We start from the raw sequence: 24,171 nt of genomic DNA on the forward strand, positions 1-24,171 counted from the left end.
ACACGGGAAACATGCCATATGGATCCTTTTCATGGATTAATAGGCCACCTGAAAGCTCATTGTGCAGAATGATTTTCTGTTGCTGATATGAGTTCAACAATCATCTACGCAACTCAAACTCTTGTATTGTAATTTCAGTGTAGGAACCACTGATGTCATTCTCTCATTCTTTATTTTTTCGTTTTTTTTCAGTTTGGCAAACTGCACATGGCCATGGACCTTCTTACCTTTAAACAACGAGAAAATAAGGTGTGGCATCTGAATTCAAGGGAATCAACTTCTCTATGAGTTAAGATAACTGCTACCCCATTGTGTTAAAAGTTAAGCCAACAGCCAAGAGTGCTTCCCGTAGATTAATAACCTATACACATGGCTAAATTCTTACTAGGGAATAGGATTCCAATCATTGAACCTGAACTCTAGTCAAAACCCAATATCAGTAATTCAATACAGACTAGGATGACTTCCTGAAATCTCAAAGAGGTGAAATGGGCCAGTGTGAAGTGGAAGTCTCCCTTATGTGGATTAATCCTGGACTGAGAAGATAAGAACCAAAGTTGAGATCTTAAGAATCAATTAGACAAGTCAGATGGTGTCCTGTAGGCCATGACCTAATAGACTCAATCCAAAGCCTAGCACTACATTAAAAACTTGTTGCTTACCCTTTGACAGGTCTGGCCTCTGTGTCATATCATAACCCAGGTCTAAGGTAAATACCTGAACACTTGACCATGAACTGAAGCGTTAACTTTGGATCAACCCAGGGTTTTAAAAGACATGAGGCAGAGCCAATCAACATGCAACTGTGAGTCCAAATACAAATGATAGTTTAGATTGAATTAAGGGAAATATAAACATACCCTGTTCTTCTGACTTAAATCAGCAACTAATTAAAAGGAAAAACACAGATCAAAAGCACAAGATGTCCAACTAATTAAATTGGCAATTAATATCTCTTCTATTCATGGAAAGAGGAAGCAACAAGATGCCCAACTGACAACCAATAGTCATAAGTGAGTTGGGCAAGCACCAGCTGCTGCTAATGGCTTTCAACCACAGCCAGTAGGACAACTTCCATTAGAAATGATATTTTTTGTAGTGACAGGATGTTTTGGAACCCTTTTCATGCCCTAATAGGTAGTACATGTTCTAGTCTTTGAATTTAAGACCATGTCCAAGCTTACTTTGCGTCAGGATTATTTGTGAATAAATCACATAGTCTTATCTTTGAATGATCTTAAATTCTGAGGATTTACTCCCAAATTCTCAACCTAGAAGATTATAGATTCTCAAGGATCTTAAAGATATCCTTCACAGAAATCAGGAACTAGGATTTTCAGGATACAAATTGAATGCAGGATCAAATGTTTATACCTGACCTACATATAACAAAGATGCAACTGTAAGATTGGGTGATCAAATTATGCATAAAAGAATGAATGAAGAACTTTTTAATTATACTACCATTAAATTCTGATACGTCATTTATGAGCCAAGTATGATTTATTTGTTTGTTGGCTTGAAATTGAAGAGAAAGCAATCAAAGTGGTTTTATAAGTTGAGTATTTGTATCCAATCCTTTTTTTTTTCAATCTGTTAATCATTGGAATTTTTTTTTTTTTTTTTTGTTCTTAGAAAGATGATGAAAGGCAATTGGACAGACAGGCTCAATGCAGATTTATGAATTCCACTGCAGAGCTATAAACATTCAAAATGTTGAAAACCCCCCACTCTATACTCCAATGCCCGCCCATGAATTGGCATCAATTCCGAGCTGGCACCCACCCAAACTGTATTTTGGGCCTAGAAATTCTGACCCTGGGCTGAACCGTCATTCTCCCTTTTTTTATTGTTTAATTCAATCATCATAGAACATTGAGATTATTTTTCTTCTTAGACTACTTTTAGAGGGCATATAAAGTTGTCTCATAAACGATTGAAGGCATTCAAATGCACCTCTAAATTAGACTTTTAGAGACACTTGTAACTACCTCTATACAGGACTTGTAGTCGTATGTGGAATGCCAAGACATGTAATTTTCACTACTTGTCTTTGGTGTAGGGCAACTGATGGTTAAGTAGTTCATCGGCTTAACCCTGTAAATATTCTGCTTTCTCAAGTGAACAACACCAAGTAAAATGGTTTGCTAATTAGCCAAGTTGCCTGCACAAACAATCAAATCAATGAGGATGCGCCCTATAACTTGCAGGGCATTCTCTGATATGCAATGCATCATAAGTGAATGGAATGGACCATCTTCTTTGAATAGCAACTTGTAACCATCCAAATATGCATGGGCCTAAACATTGTTATAACAACCCGTTTCAAAACCCATTCAAGATAAACAGGGAAGGGGGGCAAATGAAATAACTAAATAACAGTCAGACTTATGTCTGAGTCAGATTACTCATCAATTTGGAACCAGAAAACATTCGCCTTTAACCATAGTGTACTCCGTATCCAAATAACCAACTCAATGAAACTGGCATCAACTTAATTATTATAAACAAAATTGTTACAAGTGATCATTGTTCCAGAGAAACCCCTACGTGAAAGAGCAATACTCCTGAAAACCTGAATAAGACCAGCCAAAGCTCACTTAGGCTTATGGAGCAGTTTGAGTGGCAGAAGTAATTTTTTCTTCTGGCAAAAATGGAATTGGCTTGGTTGGGGCAGGCAGGCGCCCTACGCTATCAACCTTGTCCCGCTGCTTTGGTGGAGGCCTGGCTGGTCTTGGCAGTAGACGCCCCTTCTTCTCAAACCACTCAGGCTTCAGTAATGCACGGAAACCCAATTTGTTATAATGAACTCTCCTTACAGATCCACCAGCTTCTTCAACTGCTGCCTTCGCCCTAGCTGTCACCCTTGACACCTGCACCACCCATAGCACCATATGCACATCAGCATGGTTGTACTTGGCATGCAGAAAGTATAGTGCACCTTTATTTTTCCAATCAATTAGTAATAATGGAATAATAATTGTATATTTTCATTTGTCTGTCAAAGAGGGTGGACCTAAATTTGTTATTTTTTTTCCGAAAAATGCTTGGATTAATAGTGCCTTGTGGCCTAACAAGCTTTGCTCAATTGGACGTTCAATGTTACTAAGGCCATTTTTGGGAGTGCTTATGTTAAAAATAAGTGCTTATTAGATAAGTACTTATTCAAATAAGCACTTATTTGTTTTCAAGGGCTTATTTTAAAAAACAAGTACTTATTTCATATTGGGCGTTTGGTAGTCTTTTTCTCCAATAATCACTTATATAAGCATTTCTGAGTATTTTGTCCTTCATTTTCTTTCAAATTTTACGAAAGCACTTTTATAAAAGTACTTTTATGAAAGCAATTTATGGAAGTACTTTTACAAAAGCACTTTTACAAAACTACTTTTATAAAATTCAACTAGGGATGGTTTTATAAGTGACTTTTTAAAATTCAACTAGGGATAATTTTGGAAGAAAAAATTGAATAAGTGCTTATTGTATAAGCACTTAAAAAAAAAAAAAAAAAAAAACTGGAAATTTGGGCTTAAAAAATAAGCCCTTATTTAAAAAAAAAAAAAAAACGCTTACTTCGGACTTATTTCACAAACATCAATAAGTGCTTAATGGTGTGGTTCCGGCCCAAATAAACACTTATTTTTTAGCACTCCCAAACATGGCCTAAGTGTTCTTTGCAATCAACTGTATTGACCAATCAGTGTAGAGAAAACATACTACAGGACTAGTTCAGGTTTAATTAAATTTTGAGAATCAAACAATTGATCAAATACTGATAAGAAAAGCAGTTAGAATACGTAGGTCTTTACTAGGATATGCATCAACCTTATTTAACATTAACAATCAAGAAGATTTGTAATGAAAAATTGATAAGATAGGGGAAAAAAGATGTACAAGATGGACACTGACCAAAAAGATCACCAAAATTGTTCAAAAGTTGTTCGAGTGGCACTGGCACAGCTATACAAGTGTTATGGGCCCGGGCGTAGGATCTCGTCACGGGTCGGTCCACGGGGAGAACCTCTAGTTTCCCCTTGCCTCTCCCTTTGCATGCTGACCCTATCGTGGTGACCTAAGGGATGATTTGTCCAAGAGATCACCCTAACTCTCCTTTACTCTTCTCTTTGACTGAAATTTTGGATGTCTTTATTTAATAATAGTGGCTCCTTAAATAAGAGATTACAAGAGTCCTACTCTTAGGGAGACTCCTTGTTGAATAGGGAGACCTCCAACTCTATCTTGATAAGATAAGACTGATAAGATAAGATAAGTCTCTCTTAATCCTAATCTAATAAGATAAGACAATCTAATCTAATCTACTAACTTAATAAGATAAGAATAGCAAGATAGTCTAATCTAATCTGCTGAATGGATAAGACTGTTGCTGCCGAATTGGATAGGATGAGAACACCGGATCATTACTGTTGTTGTTCCCAATACGCGTCCACATCATTACTCCCCTCTTGGACTACGAGCTTGTCCTCAAGCTTGAATTCAGGATGGGTGTCGGGAAACACCATCAAAGGAATCCCGGATAGGTGGAATGACTTTGCCCTCTTGGATCGGGTTCCAATGAAGAGGGTTCATCCTCATCTTCCTCTTGTTTCACTAGGAGGCAAAAAAGCCTCTTGCACTTGTGCCCTGCTGAGTAGAGTTCATCGCAATTAAAACATTGTCCCCTCGCCCTGCGCTTCCCATACTGGACGCTGATCTGGAATTTTTGCTCGTCTGTGGCTTCCGTTCTTGGCTGGCTGCTGAATATGGAGCCATTCTGAGTGGTTCCAGAGATGCCCATGCTGATGGAGGCCGCCCCATACTGAAGGTTCCGCGGCTGAGTTGTAGTTTGCATTCGAAGGCACGAGCTATATTCATGGCTGTAACCAAGTTGGGGGATTCTGTATTTCCACGTCCACCCGCAGGGGTTCTGCTAACCCAGCGGTGAACATGTCTACCTACTGGTCCGGTCGCACTGAAGATGCCCTCGCGAGGAGGGTCTGGAACTGGCGTTGGTATTCTGCCACCGTGCCGATTTGTTTAAGGTTAATCAGCTCGCCTAAGGGGTTGCTTGTTAGTGGGGGCACAAATCTAAGAAGGCAGTAGAACTTGAATTGGGTCCAACTGAGCCTAGGTTCTTACTGTTCTAATCGATAGAACTAGAGTTGCACTTCCTCTGTTAAGTGATAGGTGGCTAGGCTTACCTTATCCCGGTCGTCTGTCCGTTGATTTCGAAAAAACTGCTCGCATCAGTACAGCTAGCCCAAGGGATCTCCGTTGTCGTTATACGACAGGAATTCCAACTTGTTGTACTTGGGGATGACTGCGGCCCCCTGGTTGTCGAACTGCTGTTCGCCAGAAGACTCCAGCAGATCTGGTCGACGGCCTCACCCCTTCTGTGTTCCTCTCTTTGCTAGAAAGGAATAACTCCATCAAACGCCGTAGCTCCCTAACTTTCGTCCTTGATTTCCCGTACTTCCAAGCTGATCTCCAAGACCCAGTGCTCGAATTCGTGGGCCCTAGACGGCAGCTGCTCCAGATCACCCATGACGCCTTGCTCTGATACCAAAATGTTATGGGCCCGGGCGTAGGATCTCGTCATGGGTTGGTCCACGAGGAGAACCTCTAGTTTCCCCTTGTCTCTCCCTTTGCATGCTGACCCTATCGTGGCGACCTAAGGGGTGATTTGTCCAAGAGATCACCCTAACTCTCCTTTACTCTTCTCTTTGACTGAAATTTTGGATGCCTTTATTCAAGAATAGTGGCTCTTTAAATAGGAGATGACAAGAGTCCTACTCTTAAGGAGACTCCTTGCTGAATAGGGAGACCTCCAACTCTATCTTGATAAGATAAGACTGATAAGATAAGATAAGTCTCTCTTAATCCTAATCTAATAAGATAAGATAATCTCTCTTAATCCTAATCTAATAAGATAAGTCTCTCTTAATCCTAATCTAATAAGATAATCTAACCTACTAACTTAATAAGATAAGAATAACAAGATAGTCTAATCTAATCTACTGAATGGATAAGACTGTTGCTGCCAAATTGGATAGGATGAGAACACCGGATCATTGCTGCTGCTGTTCCCAATACGCATCCACATCAACAAGCTCAAGTATTGCAATGACAATGAGGACTTCTTAGAAATTCCATGCCTTGTAATTTGTTGGCCAAACAAGGTGTGACTAGGGGACACTGGGACAGTTGTATTGGGCTATATTGTAATTAGCTGTACTGTAGAAAGGCAGATGCTTCTACCTCTCCTGGGACCCGATTGTGCACACCTTTTCTGTTTATATTAATGAATTGTTACCTGTTACCTATTAAAAAAATTCCAAGCCTTGTGACCTCTGATTTCACCATGGCAGCAGTGAAGGCATTCAGCTTCCTTCAAGTCTTAGCAAGTACTACAACCTTCAAGGATCTCTCCTAATACTCTGCCCCATCTAATATGATTAGTGGGAGTATCTTTCAAATTTTCATCATCAGACATGAGGTCCTTTATGAGATATGGCCACCTAAGGTTAAAGAATCATATTTATAACCTCTGCATCAATATTCTGAAAATCATGATTGTATTTTAAATCATAGAGAAAGTTGAATTGAATCTAATTGTGAACCATGTCATAGGGCTATTTCAGTTTTTTAGAAATCTATCAGAAAGGTTTAAAAACACGTATACTAAAAACCTAAATAAAGGCCATTTATCCGATGTTGGTCCCAGCTATCTAGGGTCTTGGGAGGGGTAGACTGGAAACGGTCCTAACCTTCAGCATTTTTTGCACAAAGTGGTCACTCTCATATTCAAACATGCATTCTCACGCTTGCCAACCCAAGGTTTTACCATTACACCAAGTAATGGCCCCTATAGTCAGGCTGGTCACTTCTTATGTACCTCTTTCTTTTTTATAAAAAACAACCTTTTATTAACCTTTCAAATTAGAAGGAAGTACAAAGGGAGGGATAAATTCTCTTAACCTTCCCCAAAAAAAATAATTCAATTACAGAATGGCCCAAAAAAGTTGTTCCCTTCCCACCCCTTGTTTAGCAAGGGTATCCGCAAAAGAATTAGCACAACTCTTTACCCATTGAATCTGAATCTCCATACCTTGTGCTAGCCGGTTGAACATTCTTTTTTCATTAGCAAACTTCCAAAGGCCTTTCTTTCTTCTTGCAGCCATCCTATAACCAACTTTGAATCCCCTTCAATAATGAGTTTGCTGCAGACCAGGTCCCTCGCCTTCTTCATTCCTTCCATCACTGCCAGAATCTCACCTCGTAGAAAATTGCCCACACCAATAGGACCAGAAAATAGAACAAGGACTTTCCAATCTTCATCCCTAAAAGTTCCTCCAATTCCCAAAGGCCCCAGATTACCTTCACTACTACCATCAAAGTTCAGCTTAGTAAAGCCAGAGGCCGGGGGAGACCAAATTTGGCTAACCTTGGTTTTAGCAGGTGCTGAGTTGGTCACTTCCAATTCCTTCTTATCATATTTGTGGAGATATTGTCAAACATATCTAGAGATTTCGCCCAATGCACTAATCTAGTAGTAATTGTTTCAACAATGACCTCCTTATTCCTCTCCTTTTCATTAAAGATCCTTGAATTTCTTTCCTCCCACATTGTCCAACACATGGCAATTCAACACATCTCCAAAGAAGTCTACCCCTCTTCTTTGGCCACCTAAAGAAGGAAGAGACAAACAAGCTTTGTACATCTAGCAGGAGTGTCCATCTACAACCAAATAAAGAGAAAAACCATTCCCAAATATATGAGACAAGTGAGCAAGATATTAGTAAGTGATAGCAACTCTCACCATTTGCCTTACAAAGGATACACCAATTAGGTGATAGGCACCAATTAAGTCTTTTTCTATGGAGCAAGTCACAAGTGTTACATCTTCCCAGAAAGGCTTCCCAACAAAAAGCACCAATCCTTGGGGGAATTGGTTTGCCCCAAACTTCCAGAACTGGAAAGTCTATGCTGGAGCTACCTAAGGGTTGTGTTAAGACCTTAAAAAAGGAGGCACAAGAAAACTCTCCATCAGGGGTCAGAGTCCAAAGTCTACTATCCCTTCTCCCTGGGTCCAAGACCACGCCACCCAAGGTCTGAATTAAGGCTGAGCCATGGTTGACTTCAGCATCCCTAAGGCCCCTTCTTAGACCCAAATCCCAATCAAAGCCGAGGAAAGAATCTGAGGGTACCATAAAGGTGGGGACAAGCTCACTTTTAAACATAGAGATGGAATACAAGGAGGGGAATTGTTCTTTCAAGGTCACATCTCCGACCCAAGAATGTTCCCACAACTTTACCCGGTTTCCAGAACATAGGTCATACCTAATGAATGGCAAGAAAGAAGGAAGAATGGCATGTATAGATTTCCAAGGAGAAGCTTGTGTAGCCCTTGCCAAAACTCCAACATCCCAGCCATCTGCCATTTGCCCATGAATGCTCACGATCACCTTAGCCCATAGTTTATCCCCCTCCCTTGGCAGCCTCCAAGTAGTTCCTCATGAATGCTCACAACTATTTTCCAAGTAGTGCCTCATTGCTCCTTTGAGTATTTCCTATCCCCAAACCACCTGTCTCCTTCTAGTGCTCACCTCCCACCCAACTCTATGATCCCTTTTTTCTTCCCCTGGTTCCCACAAAAAGTCTCTCATCATTTTTTCTAACACCCTACTCACTCCTTCCGGGATCCTAAAAATAGATAAGAAGTAAACTAGCAAGTTGGTCAATGTAGACTTAATCAAGGTGATTCCCCCCCCCCTCAAAAAGGAAAGATAATTCCTTTTCCACGAAGCTAGTCTCTTAGTGAACCTATCCACCACCGGGTTCCAAAAACTATTATTTCTGGGATTATCTCCTAAAGGCAAACACAGATAATTTATAGGCCACTCAGAGGTTACACAACCCAGAATCTCCGCCCTCTCAGCTACCACTCAGAGGTTTCATTAGCACACCTCTTTACCCATAGCATGAAAGAACCTTGTATTCCTGTTACCTTCCTTCACCCATTTGTGTCTGAACTTCTATCTCCAACTTACTCCTTCCTTATATAACAGATCTTCTAATTGCTTCCTTAAGGTTCACCTTTCCTCCTTATCCCTTTCCTCAAAAGTCCCTTCATTCTCTTTGCTGCCCAGCTCCTCAATTCTATCTATCACTTCCAGTTTTTCTCTTCGATCCTACCAAACTGTTGAATGTTCCACTCCTTGATCTCAGATTTCAGCTCCTTTAACTTCTAGTGAAATTTCATCCCTTTCCATTTGACACTTGGGTCACTCTCAGCCCACCACTCCTTTATCTTTCCAACAAAACCTGGGTGACACAACCACATGTTTTCAAATCTGAACATTGTTGGACCCCAACCACCCACTCCTTTGGCAATGGAAATAGGCCAATGGTTGGAAGTTACCCTAGGCAAGGCATTGGATACAAGGTTTCCCCAATTCACAGTAAACAAAAATCTATCTAGTTTGGAGCAAATAGGGTTTGTTTGAAGGTTAGACCAGGTGAAATTGGTATGCTACAGAGGCAATTCTTTTAGTCCGAAAGTATTAATGAACTCATTAAATTTCCTCATACTCACTGTAGCTCTTTGCCTCAGGTTGTTTGTCTCCTCTACAAATCTGATTACATTGAAATCTCCACCTATGCACCAAGTTCCTTCCCATAACCCTCTAATATCTCCCAATTCCTCCCACAACTCCTCTCTTTCTCTGTAGTCTGTACCCATTGGGACCATAAATGTTTGTCAGAACACATTCGAACCCATCTACCAACTGTCGAAATTTTACGAACACTGTAAATCTACCAACAAGTTCTTTCACCCCTTCTAGGACCTCATTCTTCCATAATGTCACTATACCTCCTAAAGAGCCCCAAGATGGAGACATTGCCCAGCTTATTCCCCTAGCCTTCCAAACACTTCTAAACCACCTTGCATCAAAATTTGGTAACTTAGACTCCTGAAGGATTACTATGTCTGGATCTTCTTTCCTCAACACTTCTCATATCAAAGATCTCTTTCTCGCATTTCCCAATCCTCCCACGTCCAACTAATCAGCTTCATTTCTAAGTGGCTTTCTTTCTCCCCCTAAGTGTTACCCCTAATTGCTTCCTCCCCTCCTCCCCTTTCGTTCACTAAATTCCTTATCACCCTCCACATCTAATCTCAGTCTTTCAACCTCACTCAACTTCCTCTTTCTTACCTTTCCCTCTTCTTTCTTTCTTGCATTTCCCTCTGAATTCTACACCCAAGTTTTCCCACAAGATCCGCCATTGAATCTTCCCTAACGCTTTCTTCCCCACTTTCCTTCAGCTCTCTCTCTCTCTCCCCCTCAATGTTTTCCTCCCCCGTCTTTAACTTTATTGAAGGAGATTCACCATGTGAATTTTCATTGTCTCTTCCTTCCTTCTGTAATTCTTCTCTTTAATTCTTCAAGAAACTCTTGTATCAATACCCAAATTTTTAAACCTCTTTCCTCTTCCCCTTCTCTGTCCCTCAACCCCACCTCTTCTTTTTTTTTTTTTTTTTGATCAATAAACCCCACCTCTTCTTCATCACCGACAACTTGGGCTTGTGGCTTGATGGCAACCTAGGATCTGAAAAACAGGCAATAGACATAGAACAACTGTTAGTACCCAAAACAGAATTTACACATAGACCCGGTTTAGAAGGGGAGGAAGGCATATGAGAGGCGCTAGGAGCTTGGTTTGTGAAGCTACAATCTGCAATTTGGGGCTCACTAATCATCCCAGAATTAGGATTCTGATGTAAACTTGTGGTTCCTCTTGTAGTTCTGTCGCTTATCCCCATTAGGATTCTCCTTGACAAGGTTCCGGTGATTATTCACTATTTCCTTGCAACCATCCAGCTGACCTTCCAATATTTGGCCTGGTTTCCCTTTGTAATGGTCTAGAGTTTCTTCCCCAACTTCCAGGCTGCATTCAGTCTCGTTGCACCTTTCCCAATCTCAGGAGGATTCAGGTTTTGGGTAAAAGTCTCCTTGTTTATCTCATCCCCAAAGAGCAAGGCAATGTGGCCCAATATTTCACCCTCGTTCTCCTGTTCATGTTCGTCCTCTGAACTCCAATCCACGGTTTCTGTTTTAGTATCAGTGTCCTCTTCGTCTGACAGCTCCAAGTCCACCCAACCACCATCCTCCACTTCATTATCATCTGTGCACCTCCTTGCATAGTGAGGATTCAGTCTGTCTTTGGACCTGTCTACAATGTCCATCTTTCTACCTTTTTTTATTGGGATCCATTGCATACCTTGTCTGGTAGAAGACCTGGATGAAGAAGTCTTCGAAAAACTCTGTTTTGGGGACGAAGATAGACCTGATTTGTTGTCTATCAGCGCCCCCCTTTTTTACCCACCCACGTGACTAATAACAAGGTCATATGGCTTGGTTTGCTCCTTCGCTCCCCTGCAGTTGATTTACAGAGGGGGTTGGCTTGACTAGATCTCCAGCTGGTTCAGACCGATTTTTTACTGGCTTTTTAATTTTTTGTGGACACCATGGTGGCTTACTTTTTGCCTCCTTTTAATTACCTCAACAAAGGATGGCCCTTTCCCTCTTTCTTCTTTATTTTCAAAAGATTTTGAAATACTTTCTTCTTCTTTGCAGGTGTCGGTTCAACTTCCAACTGCTTCTAGCTCTAACTCCTTTAGTCAGAATCCCTGGTTTAAGGGATTGGACCTTTGGATCCTTCAAATTATATCCAATCTTTATGAAAGTTATTGTTTCCTATAAAAAATAAAAATAAAGAAATTAAAAAAAAAAAAAAGTTTCAGTTGTACACTAGAGCATAAAATGATATACTTAAGTTTGACTTCAAGGTCACTTGACCTACATAAAATGGCTCTTTAATCTACATATGATGAAAAGTAAACTCAATAAGGTTTTTCTAAATAGGTCTTAAATAACCTAAATAAATCTTTTTCTAGAAAGGCTTTTTAAAATACACTTGAACAAAAAAAAAAGGAATAACAAAGTAGAGAATTAGGTCTCATTTTTTTAGTAAGGAATTAGGTGTCAATTGCATTCATCCAAACTAAGGCTCAAAGTATTGATACACCCCAATACAGCACAAGGGGTGTATGGTACTCTGAACCTTGCACCCATCTTTTTTTTTTTGTTTTTTTTTTATTTTCAAAAATATGGTCAGGGTAGGTCTTAGGCCTGTCTACCCCCTTAAATAAAGTGTTAACCATCCATCAGAGTCTAAAACTACACAGATTCTTGAAGACACTTATGCATACCTCTTCCTTTCTATCTCCCATCTTATTTGACATAGATGGATGGTTAGTGTGCAAGATGAACAAAATTTTCTGTATCAAGCATTATGTAGTAACAAGGCAACATTTTTTGTAGGTATATAATGCTATAATGAAAAAAAAAAAAAAAACTATTTTAAAATTATATACTTCCATAAATGTGTCCATGAGACCAACCCATGTCAGGTTCCCAATTCCGATTCCCATGTCTGTCCATGCAACATTTTTTGGATAATTGAAAGAAGTGTTCATGCAACATTAATCACAACATTTTGACAACCATGCTCTACATGTTGTATGGACACTTCAAATTGGACCAACATATGAGCATACTATGGTACCATTTGACAAGTCTTTTTTAAAAGATCTTCTGGAAGATTTGACAACCAAAAGACATACTGGGCTTTTACATAAAGATCTTGGCAATCCACAAACCATTTGGTTGGAGGCACATCTTTCCACGCAAAGATGAGACGAACAAAGGCGAGAAGCACCATTTCTAGCTTCGCGCGTCTTTTCAGGGAGGAATCTTTTGGCGACTAGATCTTCCCCCAACCAAATGGGAAAAGACGAAATCACAAGTTGTTGGACTTTTAAACAGCCAACAGCCCGCACGGAAAGACACGCCAAATGAGGCTACGTTTTCTTCTATTTGGAACATATAATTCGATCATAGAGGGTCCTCAGCCTCCCTATTTTCTCTCTCTATTTTCTAACCAGTCCTAATCTAGACCAATATATTCCCAACTATAAATCCCAGGCTACTATTATTTTATCAACATCTTTTTTATCATTCCAAGAAAATAAAAATAGTTTGAACATCTAATAAAAACAATTCAATCAACTATTATTTTGCCAAATGGGCCATCAAGACTTTAGCAAAAAAAAAAACAATTGAAACCCAAAAAGTAAGGCAAGACGAGGAATTAAGCAGTATAGACAAGATGCCTGCTGAAACTGCATGTTGTTAGTGACTATTACCTCCAAATGAATTGGCCATTCAATCTGCTCAGCACCACGTCCAAATAATTTGACTCCGTCTCTTATCTGCTTTCCAATTGCCCCAGCATCCTATAGAAACATAACAATCAGTACCAACCAAAGCCCATAAATTGTAAGGTAAGTCATAGAACTAGAAAAGGATGATTCAGTACCTTGAGAGTTTTCATTGTAATCAGTTCTGATGAGTCAATCTTGCCTGCATTTATAAGGCTTGCAATCTTTCCCAACCCAACTGGCTGCCAAAAGAAAATAAGAATTAATCATTCAAATGCAATGACCACATTATAAGTTAATAGAACAAAATCCACCAAGTTGGAGCAAGCACCCAGGCAGAGGGGCATGACCACAGTCAACTATTGTGTGTGTGTGAGAGAGAGAGAGAGAGAAAAAAAAAGAGGAATGTTCCAAAAACACAAGACACAAGAAGAGGTCAAGCACCTAGCACCTGAGGCACAAGGTGTGGTGTGTGCCTTTTTGAAGCAAGGTGCAAATTCTTTAAAAATATTTAAAAAGTAAAGAGCAATAAGAAATTATTTAAGTGCCCATAATATGTTGATGATACGACACTGAACAGAACAGAATGTAAAACAGGATTCATGTAGCCAACCCCATATAGATGGGACAAGGTGTAGGTGTTGATAATTGGAACACAAAAAAATAGTAATAACATAAAAAATGCAAACTTGATAATATTTAAAAGAAGCTAAATGTTTTAAAAAGCATATTGGCTCAAATTAAAATACATAAGCATGACATACAAAGGATATTCAAAGTGAAAATATGGAAGTGAAACCAAACATATGTGGATCATAATGAAGTGCTCCAAGGACTCAACAATTCAAGCATGTGAAACTTTCAATTTGTTTTATTGATTAACAATTTAATCTGTTCATCTCCTGATTGCATTATTCTAAGTGGTTAGTGTGATATCAAACATGTTCCATTCTTGATCCTAAGAGATTGTCTCTCTACCAACACAAAGGCCACTTGACGCAAGCCCAAACAAGTTCATGCAGGAGTTTGGAGCAACACCAACCTAAATTTTTGGCCCAAAAGAGTTGATTTTGTGATTTTAGTCACAATTCATTCTATTTTAGGATTATCAGATATTAGTTCTATTGGTGTTACTTATTTAGACTAATAAAAAAATCATTGTTACTTCTTTGGTGGAAATTTTGCCATTTGACATCTTATTTTCAAAGAACTAAAGCTCCATGTATTTGAAAGATCTTTCTTTTTGTTTATTTAAAAACCAATAGACCATTGCTAGTGCACAAACAACAATAAAAGGTAATCCAGAAATTGATAAACCATTACAAAGGTGTAAAACACATGAAATTCTGCAAAAGAGGCATATATAAAAAGCATGCACCTGGACTGTTGAACACGTCTTTTGTGAGGGGCTACACCTGCACTCAAGCGAGGTACATGCCTTAAACTTAAAATAGGACTTGCCTATGTGCCCAGGAATGGCTTTTAAAACACTGAGAAAGATAAATGAGGGTGCATCTCACCACAAGCACAAGTACAGGCAAATACAAAATTCCCATTGAGAATGAAGAAAAATCTTTGGATAGGGAGTTAGGAGTAATATACAATAGGATGCAAAGATAAGCTAATATCATGGCTGACACACTGGCAAGACAAGTGTAAAGAACTTTGTTGTATTGAGGGTTGTCTCCCATGGAACAGGATTGTAATATAGAATATATGAATCACTCAAATGGGATAGATAACAGGCACTAGTGGATAGAGACCGCATACAGTGAGTGGACACAGATGGAAAAAGGCTGCTGAACATTTTCTGGCGCCCTACTTTATTATGTGTTTTAATTGACCTATTAGGGAAATCCAAACTCCAATAAATGTGGGAAATACTGAAACAATCTTAAACAACATTCTATCCAATCCAAAGAGCTTGATGGTTCCTAGGTTATTAAGGTAAGAAAAGGTCAAGATTTTAATTATCCGATCAATGTTGTGCTTACCACTCATTTATTAAAAAAAAATGTTGTGCTTACCACCCCCACACTCATCTTTCTCTACTTTTTGTTTCATGGGTCTATGTATCATGGTAAACCTCTTTATTATTGTTCTTATTATCAATAACTAGATTTTGTTCTCTGCCACCTATTTTTAAATATACTCAGAAAAGTTTGTTAACTAAAAAAAGAATTAGGCAATATTCAATTCAGTTAAGACATAAGTTAGCCACATTCACGCAAAAGACTCAGACAAAGAACATCAAACAAATAAGAGCTTCCTCAAGGGAGATTAAATCAGATTTGCTGATGAACAACCTACTTACCAAACCAAGCCCTTAATCCTTGTCAGAGGGAATTCTATGTTTTCAGGGCTCATACATTGGGTAATTTTATCACTATAATGTTTGTAGGACAAACAAGATCAACATAAAAAGGGCTACTACCCAATATTGGTCTTGGAATCAGGGGTCTTGTGAGGAGTGGATTGCATAAGAACCTAGCCTTACCATTTCTGTGCACCAAGAAAACTATAAGACTCAAACCCATGCTTTCAAAGTTGTCAACCTGAGATTCAGCATTTTTTTATCAATGCCTGAGATATCCCATTGCACCAAGCAATGGCCCCTAAGGCCCTAACTACCTCAGGATCTTAAATTGTTGTTGGAATAGTTAAAAGTCTTAAAAAATCCCAACTTAAGCAAGTTATCCATGTCTGTAGGCCACTTTCATATCTAAAGATCTAGATGATCCTCTCACCCTCCAAGACTGTTAAAGTATGCCAGTTCCCACGATATTTAGTATGTTCCCTATCTGAATATGTCCCATGTAGAACTAGAACATAAACTATACATGAAAGAAGATATATAATTATTTTGACTAGTATTACAATACTTTTTTACCCAATTAACTTGCTGCATAAAAAAGGAAAGGTAAAAGAGTTCATACAGAATAAGGGTTATATAGTGTTAAACTCTGTACTAAGTCTCATATGCATCCATCATGCCTACCTTGACAAATTATCTTCTAATGAGCAGTAGGGCTGTTCATGAAATCTTATAAACCAACAAAACCAATTAAATCGGACCGACTCGATCGGAGATGATCGGTTTTAAAATAAAATTGGTCGGTTTCAGTTTAAAAAATGTCAAAACCCGACGCTTCGGTTTGGTTGCAGGTTACGTATTTGAAAGTCAAATTGAAACCAACCCAACCGATATACATATGAAACCTTAGGCTATTAGGCTATTATAAAGGAATATTACCAAAAGAGACTGTCAGCAACTATTTTTCGTACTTATCTGACATCTCTCAGTCGGTCATTTCTTTCTTGTCTAACATCTCTAAGTTGGTCATTTCTTTTTCACAAAATCCAGAAATAAATCGTCATGTTTTTGTATTACATTCACCCGAAGGAGAAAACAAATTGTCATATTTGACAAATTTGAGTCCATCAAATAGAACCAGTCATAAAAATTGACAATATACCAAGTAAAAGGCTTATATAAAGGGCCTACAATTACAAAGTTTGTACATTCTGCATACTAACATTTGTATGATTTTTTTTTTTTTTTGAGAAAAGGTAAGGTAAAATTTTATTGATATTGAAATAAGATACAAAGGGATCCCCCAAGGAAAAAACCTTGACAGGGTCCCAACATTACAACTCCCAAAAATTACTAGAATTCAGTCTAGCCCCCAAATGTGAGGTCTGAATCCCTTTAGTTGCCGACATCCAAGGGATTAATTTTCCAACTGAATACAAAATTAGATCCTCCTGAGTTCTAGCAATATTATGGAATATCCTTTTGTTCATTTCAGTCCAAACGGTACTGATTACAGCAGCTGGAATGGTTTTCCAAATAACAGCAGCTGATTACAGAGCCAGGCATTACCCAAGCAAGGCCTAGTGCAGAGAAATAGTGGTTCCAAACTTTAACCAAAACGGGACAGTGAATAAACAGGTTGCAGCAATCCTCAACACCATGTCCACCCAGTACACACCTCTAATCCAGGAGTTGAATGCCTCTTCTGAGAAGGTGATTTTTGGTCAGACATCTGTCTAAAGTTGAAGGCCACACCAGGGCATTAACTTTTGAGGGGGGGATGGATTCCAGATTTTAGATGCAAGTATGCCCTCCAACTTGCTTGCCATCAAATGGAGGGCAAATAATTTAACTGTGTAAAGACCATCTGAGCTCCAAATTCAATGCCAACTATCTTCCTTGGACAGTTCAGGAGACTGCATGGATAACAGCTCAAATAGTTCTGCTAAAGCTGTAATTTCCCAATCCTGAAAGTTCCTTCGGAAAGTACACCAAACAACAGAATTACCAACAACTTCAAAATAGTCTGCCACCACCACGTCTCGGCTCTCAGCAAGATGAAATAACTGAGGGAAAGTTTCTGATAATGAAGTGTCTCCACACCAAATATCTTTCCAGAAAGCAACCAGTCTCCTTTTCCCATCTTTAGAGCTAAGCCTCTGCTAAAACTTGGTAAAAAATCCATAATTTTCCTCCACAAAGAGCAGCCTAAAGAGGGGAGAGGAGAAGAAGCTATCCAGTCTCCACTGTTTGTATTGTATTTCGCTGCAATTATGGTCCTCCACCAGTTATTCCTTTCCATTCCGAATCAACAGATCCGCTTGCTTAGCATCGCCTTGTTGAAAATTTTGAGCCGTTTGATTCCCAACCCTCCTTTTGCTTTTGGTGAGCAGTGAGTATTTCACCAAATGAATTCTCTTCTTGTCTTCCTCCCATCCTCTCCACATAAAATCCCTCTGCAGTCTTTCAATTCTTTGGGCCACTTTCCCTGGGATTGGAAATAAGGAGAGGTAGAAAGCAGGAAGGTTAGTCAGAGAGCTCTTTAAGAGAGTGATTCTACCCCCCAAAGACAGATACTTTGCTTTCCAAGATGCCAACTTTTTTTCTAACTGATCCAAAACTGGTTCCCAAATCAGCCTCTGAGGTGCATTTAGCTCGTAAAGGGAGTCCTAGATATTTTGTAGGTAAAAAACCTACCTGACAAGATAGTCTCTACCAAGCTCTCTAAATTATCCACCTTCCCCACCAGGACCAAGCTACTTTTGTTCCAATTTACTCTCAGCTCTGTCACCACCTCAAACCAGCTGAGGATCCCTACCAAGGTTCCTAACTGATCTTCCTTTGCCTCCACAAAACATAGTATGTCATCCGCAAACTGCAACACCTGAACCGTTTCCCCTCCTGGCACTATCTCAAACCCTTTCCACAACCCTTCCTCCCTAGCTAGCTGAACAAAGTAAGAATCTCCATTACACAAATAAATAACAAAAGGGAGAGAGGGTCTCCCTGTCTGAGCCCCTTTGAGATTTTAAAAATGCCCACAAATTGACCATTTAAGAGGATTGAGAACTTGGGAAAACCGGAAAGGTGATGAAGACTTTCATCCAATTCCTCCACTTCTGCCCAAAGTTCATCCTATCCGGTACAAAGTCCAAACATCTCCAGCTAACATTATCATAAGCCTTACCTAGATCCAATTTGCAAATCAGGCCTGGTGTTCCTTCCCTTCCCTTTGAATCTATTAATTCATTTGCTACCAAAACACTATATAACATTTGGCGACCAGGAACAAAAACGAACTGATTTTGAGAAATCACATTAGGAATTAACTTTTTAAACCTCTCTGCTAAAACCTTAGCCAGGATTTTATAAAAGCTGTTTAGGAGGCTAATTGGTGTGAAATCCTTCAAATTGGTCACCCCTTCAACTTTTGGAATTAGATAATATGAACATGGCATTAAGGCCCCTTTCCAGGGCAGCATTCCCATGAATACTCCTGGAACACCTGCATCACATCTGATTTCACCACATCCCAACACCTTTTGTAAAAACAAGTTTGCCAATCCATCCGGACCCAGGGATTTCTCGGATTCCAAGTTTGTTATAACTTGCCACGCTTCCTCTCAAAAAAGGGAGCTTCCAAAGAACTTTTCTGTTCCTCAGAAATCCTCTTTAAATTAATTCCCATTGGCAAAGGTCTTCTTCTTCAATTTTCCTTGAAGAGAACCGAGAAGTAATTTGTAGCAAGTCTTTTCATAACTGGCCAAGAGTCTCCCACTATGCCTTCATATACCAGTTTTTCTATGTTATTAATTCTGTTTCTGGCCTTTACCATTCTATGGAAGAAGCTGGAATTCCAATCCCCCACCTTGAGCCACTTCACCTCCACCCTCTGTCTCCACTTCAGTTCATCATTATATGCTAGCTTGTCCAAGAGCAATTTTGCTGCCAACCTTTTTTTCTTTTCTTCCTCTGAAATGGACCCTCTTTCTTCTGCTACATCAATCTCTTTAACTTCCTCAAGACACCTTCTCTCTTCTCCCGCTGATTTGTTCCAAATCTCCGCCTTCCAACTTTTAATGCTTCCTTAATTGCCCCTAATTTCCTTGCTAACACAAAGGAACTTGAACCCTCCACCTAAGTTTCAGTCCAAACAGTTTTTAACAGGCATGTTCCATTTTGAAAGTAGACTTTCTCCGGTGTCGCACAACACATATTAACTGATGCGGGGAATGATCTGAAACCGGTCTTGGCAAAGCCACTTGTTTCAGGTTTGGGAATAGGTCCTCCCAATCCAGGGACACCAGAAATCTATCTAGCTTGACTAGAACAGGATTTTCTTGGTTGTTTGTCCATGTGTATTGAGCCCCTGCCAGCGGAAGATCAATAAGTTCAAATTGATTGACAAAATTTGCAAAACACCTCCCCTATCTCTCGCTCCACTTTATCCACCATTTCTATCCTCTAGAAATCTGGTGACAATAAAATCATAAAATCACCTCCTATTACCCAAGGAACCGTAGAGGATCCTCTCGCTTCTTCTAGGTCTTCCCACAACCTTCCTCTTTCTGCTGAAATCTAAGGGCCACAAACATTTGTAAATAATCCCCTCACACAGTCACACCCCCCCCCTCCAATTCTAAAACCACTGAAACAGAGAAATTCCCAATGTGAGAAGCTAGCTATTTACACTTCGAACAGTCCCAGAGAGTGATTAAACCACCTGTTCTCCCCCTAGCCGGTTTGCTTACCCACCTAACTTCCCCAGATCCCCAGCTACTTCTTGTTATCTCTGCTTCCACCACTTCCAGCTTTGATTCTTGAATGAACACCACCTCCAACCTCCATGTCTTCAACAAGTCACAACCACCATCCTTCTTCTCCCCAACCCTAAGCCCCCTCACTTTCCAAGAAAAAACCTTTAATTCCATGAAACACTACAAATCCCCCCCTTTCCTGCCCTTCCAACACCCCTACTCCTTTTTTCCTCCTCCCCTCACTGCCCCCTCCCCTTTCCCCGCCTTCTCATTTAAACCCCAAGAAAGCTTCAACATCTCCCTATTTTTCTTGAGTGAACTTCCTCCTTTTTCGGAAATCGACCGATCATTTACAGCTTGCGTCCTCTTCTCTATAGAACTACTTTTATAAAAAAAAGCTATCAAATGTCAAATATAAAAAAAACATGTCAAGAGAGATATGCCTGAGTTTGCTTCAAACAAGAAAACAAAATTAATAATCAGTACATCAGCTTTAAATGACAGAACAATTAATGCATGAAATTGCTTTCAGTTCGGTTTAAATCAAACCGATATCAATCTAATAAGATGTTAATTATCAGTTTTTGTCTTTGATTGGCCAGTGTCAGTTTATGTTAAAAAACCCAAAATTTTTGGTTCGGTTGGTAATATTAAGTTAAACCAAACTGAACTGACCCATGAACAGCCCTACTGAACAACGGTGTCTGGCAACAGTTTGTGGGACTGTCCCTCTTCTCCATTAGCTCTGTTCTGGTCTTATTTTGTGACTTTCACTTCAGATGTGATACAACTATGCATTTTTGACAGAAAATTTTTCAACTCAGCTCAATCTTAACCCAACCATTTGGACAGCTACACAAATTCTACCTTGCCATTGTATGCTCTATCAAGAGCCATCTAACCTGCCATTGTTCTCTATCAAGATCCATGCTTTTCTCGAATTGTACATCTTTAGTTAATTTTTTACCACTTAAATCCACATTTAGTTTTCCCCTTGCTTTCTTAGATCCTTCTACTTGCATCAAGTCACTCCTCGATGGTACACTCATTTGTCATCTATGCATATGCCAACCATCTCACTTAACTTCCCTTCATCTTGTCACAAATTGGAACTAATTCTAGGTCCCCTATATCATTTCTGATTCTTTCCTTTCTAGTCTTGCCACTCATCCTCAATGTCTTCATCAGTCACATTCATTTTTTAAACATCTTGATTAGCCAGAACTCTGCCCAATATATCAATGTTGGGTCTTATAACTACCTTATAGAATTTCCTTTTAATCTAATTAAAATATGTTGGCCAGACACCACATCAGATACACTTATCGACTTCAACCCTGCTACAGTTCAATGGGCAATGCCCTCTTGAATTTCTCCCTATGATTGACAAAGATACCAGAGATGGTTAATTTAGGCATTTCCTAATCATCAACCATAATTGAACCAGCAGTATTACTGATATTTTCTTTAAAATTGCAATACATGTACTCTGACCTAGTCCAACTTATCTTGAAACATTTTCATAAAGATAAACTTGAATGCATCTAGGAATGTAACCATCCCAATGTGACCATATTTATTTTTCATGACACGAGATTGGAATGACCATTTCATCTGAGTTTACAGGCCTCGGTTTCAATTCAAGTTTTCCCCTTTTACTTCTTCCGAACCGGGGAAGAAGATAAAAATACCACATTTTCAGCATTATGGATGAACCAAAGAAAGGAACAAACCAATAGAACAGACCTAGAACCTGAAAAGACAAGAACAAGGAATGAACAACGATGTAGAATACCTGAAAAGTGAGGGTGAAAGGATTCTTAAATCCTCTCTTCGGCAATCGCCGACGGAGAGGAGTCTGGCCTCCTTCGAACCCAAATTTCATGGTTCCTCTGGCCTTCTGTCCCTTATGACCTCGTCCAGCAGTCTTCCCCAGACCAGAACCAATACCACGACCTTTTCTTTTCTTCTGCTTCCTGGGTTGGCTATCTCTAAGATCGTTCAGGCTGAGCAAACTGTAAGCCCTAATTCCTTGAGTAAAGAAACCCTCACCAGGGTTAGATCTGGGCTGACAGCATTGCATCGATTGCAACAGAGACCGTGACGAGATTGTTTGAGAGTTGAAGTTTGCCCTGCAGTATATCGAACTATGGCGAATCGATGCTGCCAATAAGGAAGACAATCTCCTCCTCAACATCGTAGCCTTTGTTTTACTTCTCCTCAAAAAACCCAATAGAAAGCTATGAGTAATTAATTAATTTCAAGTTCAATAATTAAAAAAAATAAGTATTAAAATTTTAAAATAAAATAAGCTGCAAAATGTAATGTAAATGCTGCATAATGTAGAAATCAGAATTAAAGAATTTAGTCAATTCACATTTTTCAGGCTTTAGGCGGAGGAGGAGAAGGAAAGAGAAAAGAAGACTAGGAAGGGCGAGAGGCTGTCGGTGAACAGAGCACTGCCGCCGCCGGGAAAGAGTTGAAGAAGAAAGAGGAGGAGGGGAGAGACTACCTGGCGTCCGCAGAACCGGCGGTCGGCGGCGAATCGGCGGAGAGGGAGTCTTCGGTGGTGAGCTGGTGAACGAAAAGAGGAAGAAGAATAGAAGATCGATCGAAAAGGGATTTCGGTTTTGGGCTGGTATTGGGATTTCCGGTTTGGACCTTAGGGCTGTTTGGTCCAATTTTAAGTCAGAATGTAAACAACCGGCCGATTATGCAAAATCGGGACCGCTTGTCCGGTTGAATCGGCCGGGCGAACCGTTTTTCACAGTTTTTTAACGTAGAGGTTTTGGGGGTATATCCAGACCGGTCCGGTCAGGTTTTCGGAACATTGGTGTCAACTGTCGAGCTAGGTTTGCTTCGGCTCCGTTTGATTTGTGGGATGGGAATAGGAAAAAAGGAATATTTCTTTTTCTTTTATTCGTTTTGAAGAAATAGGGGGATGAGATGGGAAAAGGGTAAAGTACAGGATCCCAAAAATAAGTACTCGGGTCGCACCAAATCAGTGTGACGGTAAGGCATTCCAACGGTCAAGCTCCGTTTTGCCCTGATTTACCCTCTCTCTGTTTCCCGCTTCAACCAGGGCAAAGATATGGCCGTTTTGCCCTGCTTACCTTTCCTCTGCCTCAAGTTCCGTTCTGCCCTGGTCTTTGAACAACCAGTGCAAAGCAGAGGATGAGAGCTTGAACGACGGCTGCCTTGATTGCGGTTGATATTTTATATGTTGCTTAGCTGCTTTATAATTTTTATTTAATGATCTAGTTGTTACATTGATTATTTGATCTTGCACATTAGATTCATGATGTTTTCTGTTTGCTTGAGTAATCTTATTTAGTAATCCCTGGGACTTGTGCAAGATATGAACAATACACTACTTGGTTTTCCTGGCAATATTCACTGCAAAACAATACACGTTTAAAGCATAGATTCACAACAAGTAGTTAACAACTTGAGTTTCATTGTCAGCCCGATCATATCCCTTGACAAAATGGTTAAATATTATTTTCTTTTCTTTGGATGTGTTTGTTTGGAGGGCTGGATTGGTGTATTTTTTTATTTTTTGCACTCGAAGAGAAGTACATGGATTAGACTTGAAAAGTTTACTATATAACATGGATAAAAAAAAAAAAAATTTCCCAGTTCAGATTACCCACCAAATAAAATTAAGCTCCAAGTTTAAAAAAAATGAAAAGATAAAACCCGAATCAGGTTTTGGGAGGATGGTTGGAGTGGGATCGGCAAGTTCAAAAAGTTGTGCCCAAGACTGTATAAGCTGGCTGAAACCGAAGCTAAGAAGACAGAAAATAGGATGGTATGGT

The 24,171-nt window shown here is 39.6% G+C and overlaps 1 protein-coding gene across 3 annotated transcripts; it reads right to left on the reverse strand.

The window, feature by feature from the left end:
* Positions 1-2,368: 2,368 nt before the first annotated feature.
* LOC148876244 (Ribosomal protein L18e/L15 superfamily protein) lies at positions 2,369-23,544 on the reverse strand. Of its 3 annotated transcripts, none has more exons than XM_088966393.1 (5): positions 22,866-23,544; positions 22,149-22,566; positions 13,441-13,524; positions 13,268-13,357; positions 2,369-2,873 (listed from the first exon to the last, which is right to left on the reverse strand). In XM_088966393.1, the coding sequence occupies exons 2-5, from the start codon at positions 22,548-22,550 to the stop codon at positions 2,607-2,609; spliced, it is 843 nt and encodes a 280-aa protein (XP_088822519.1). In that variant the 5' UTR covers positions 22,551-22,566; positions 22,866-23,544; the 3' UTR covers positions 2,369-2,606. The 3 variants fall into 3 exon arrangements, with proteins under 3 accessions (XP_088822519.1, XP_088822520.1, XP_088822521.1); XM_088966394.1 differs by having other exon boundaries at positions 22,149-22,572; XM_088966395.1 differs by having other exon boundaries at positions 22,149-22,593; positions 22,866-23,541.
* Between the last annotated feature and the right edge of the window lie 627 nt (positions 23,545-24,171).

The sequence above is a fragment of the Nelumbo lutea genome, chromosome 1 (assembly GCF_056320005.1).
Source record: "Nelumbo lutea isolate HS-2025 chromosome 1, American lotus-T2T, whole genome shotgun sequence".
Lineage (NCBI taxonomy): Eukaryota > Viridiplantae > Streptophyta > Magnoliopsida > Proteales > Nelumbonaceae > Nelumbo > Nelumbo lutea.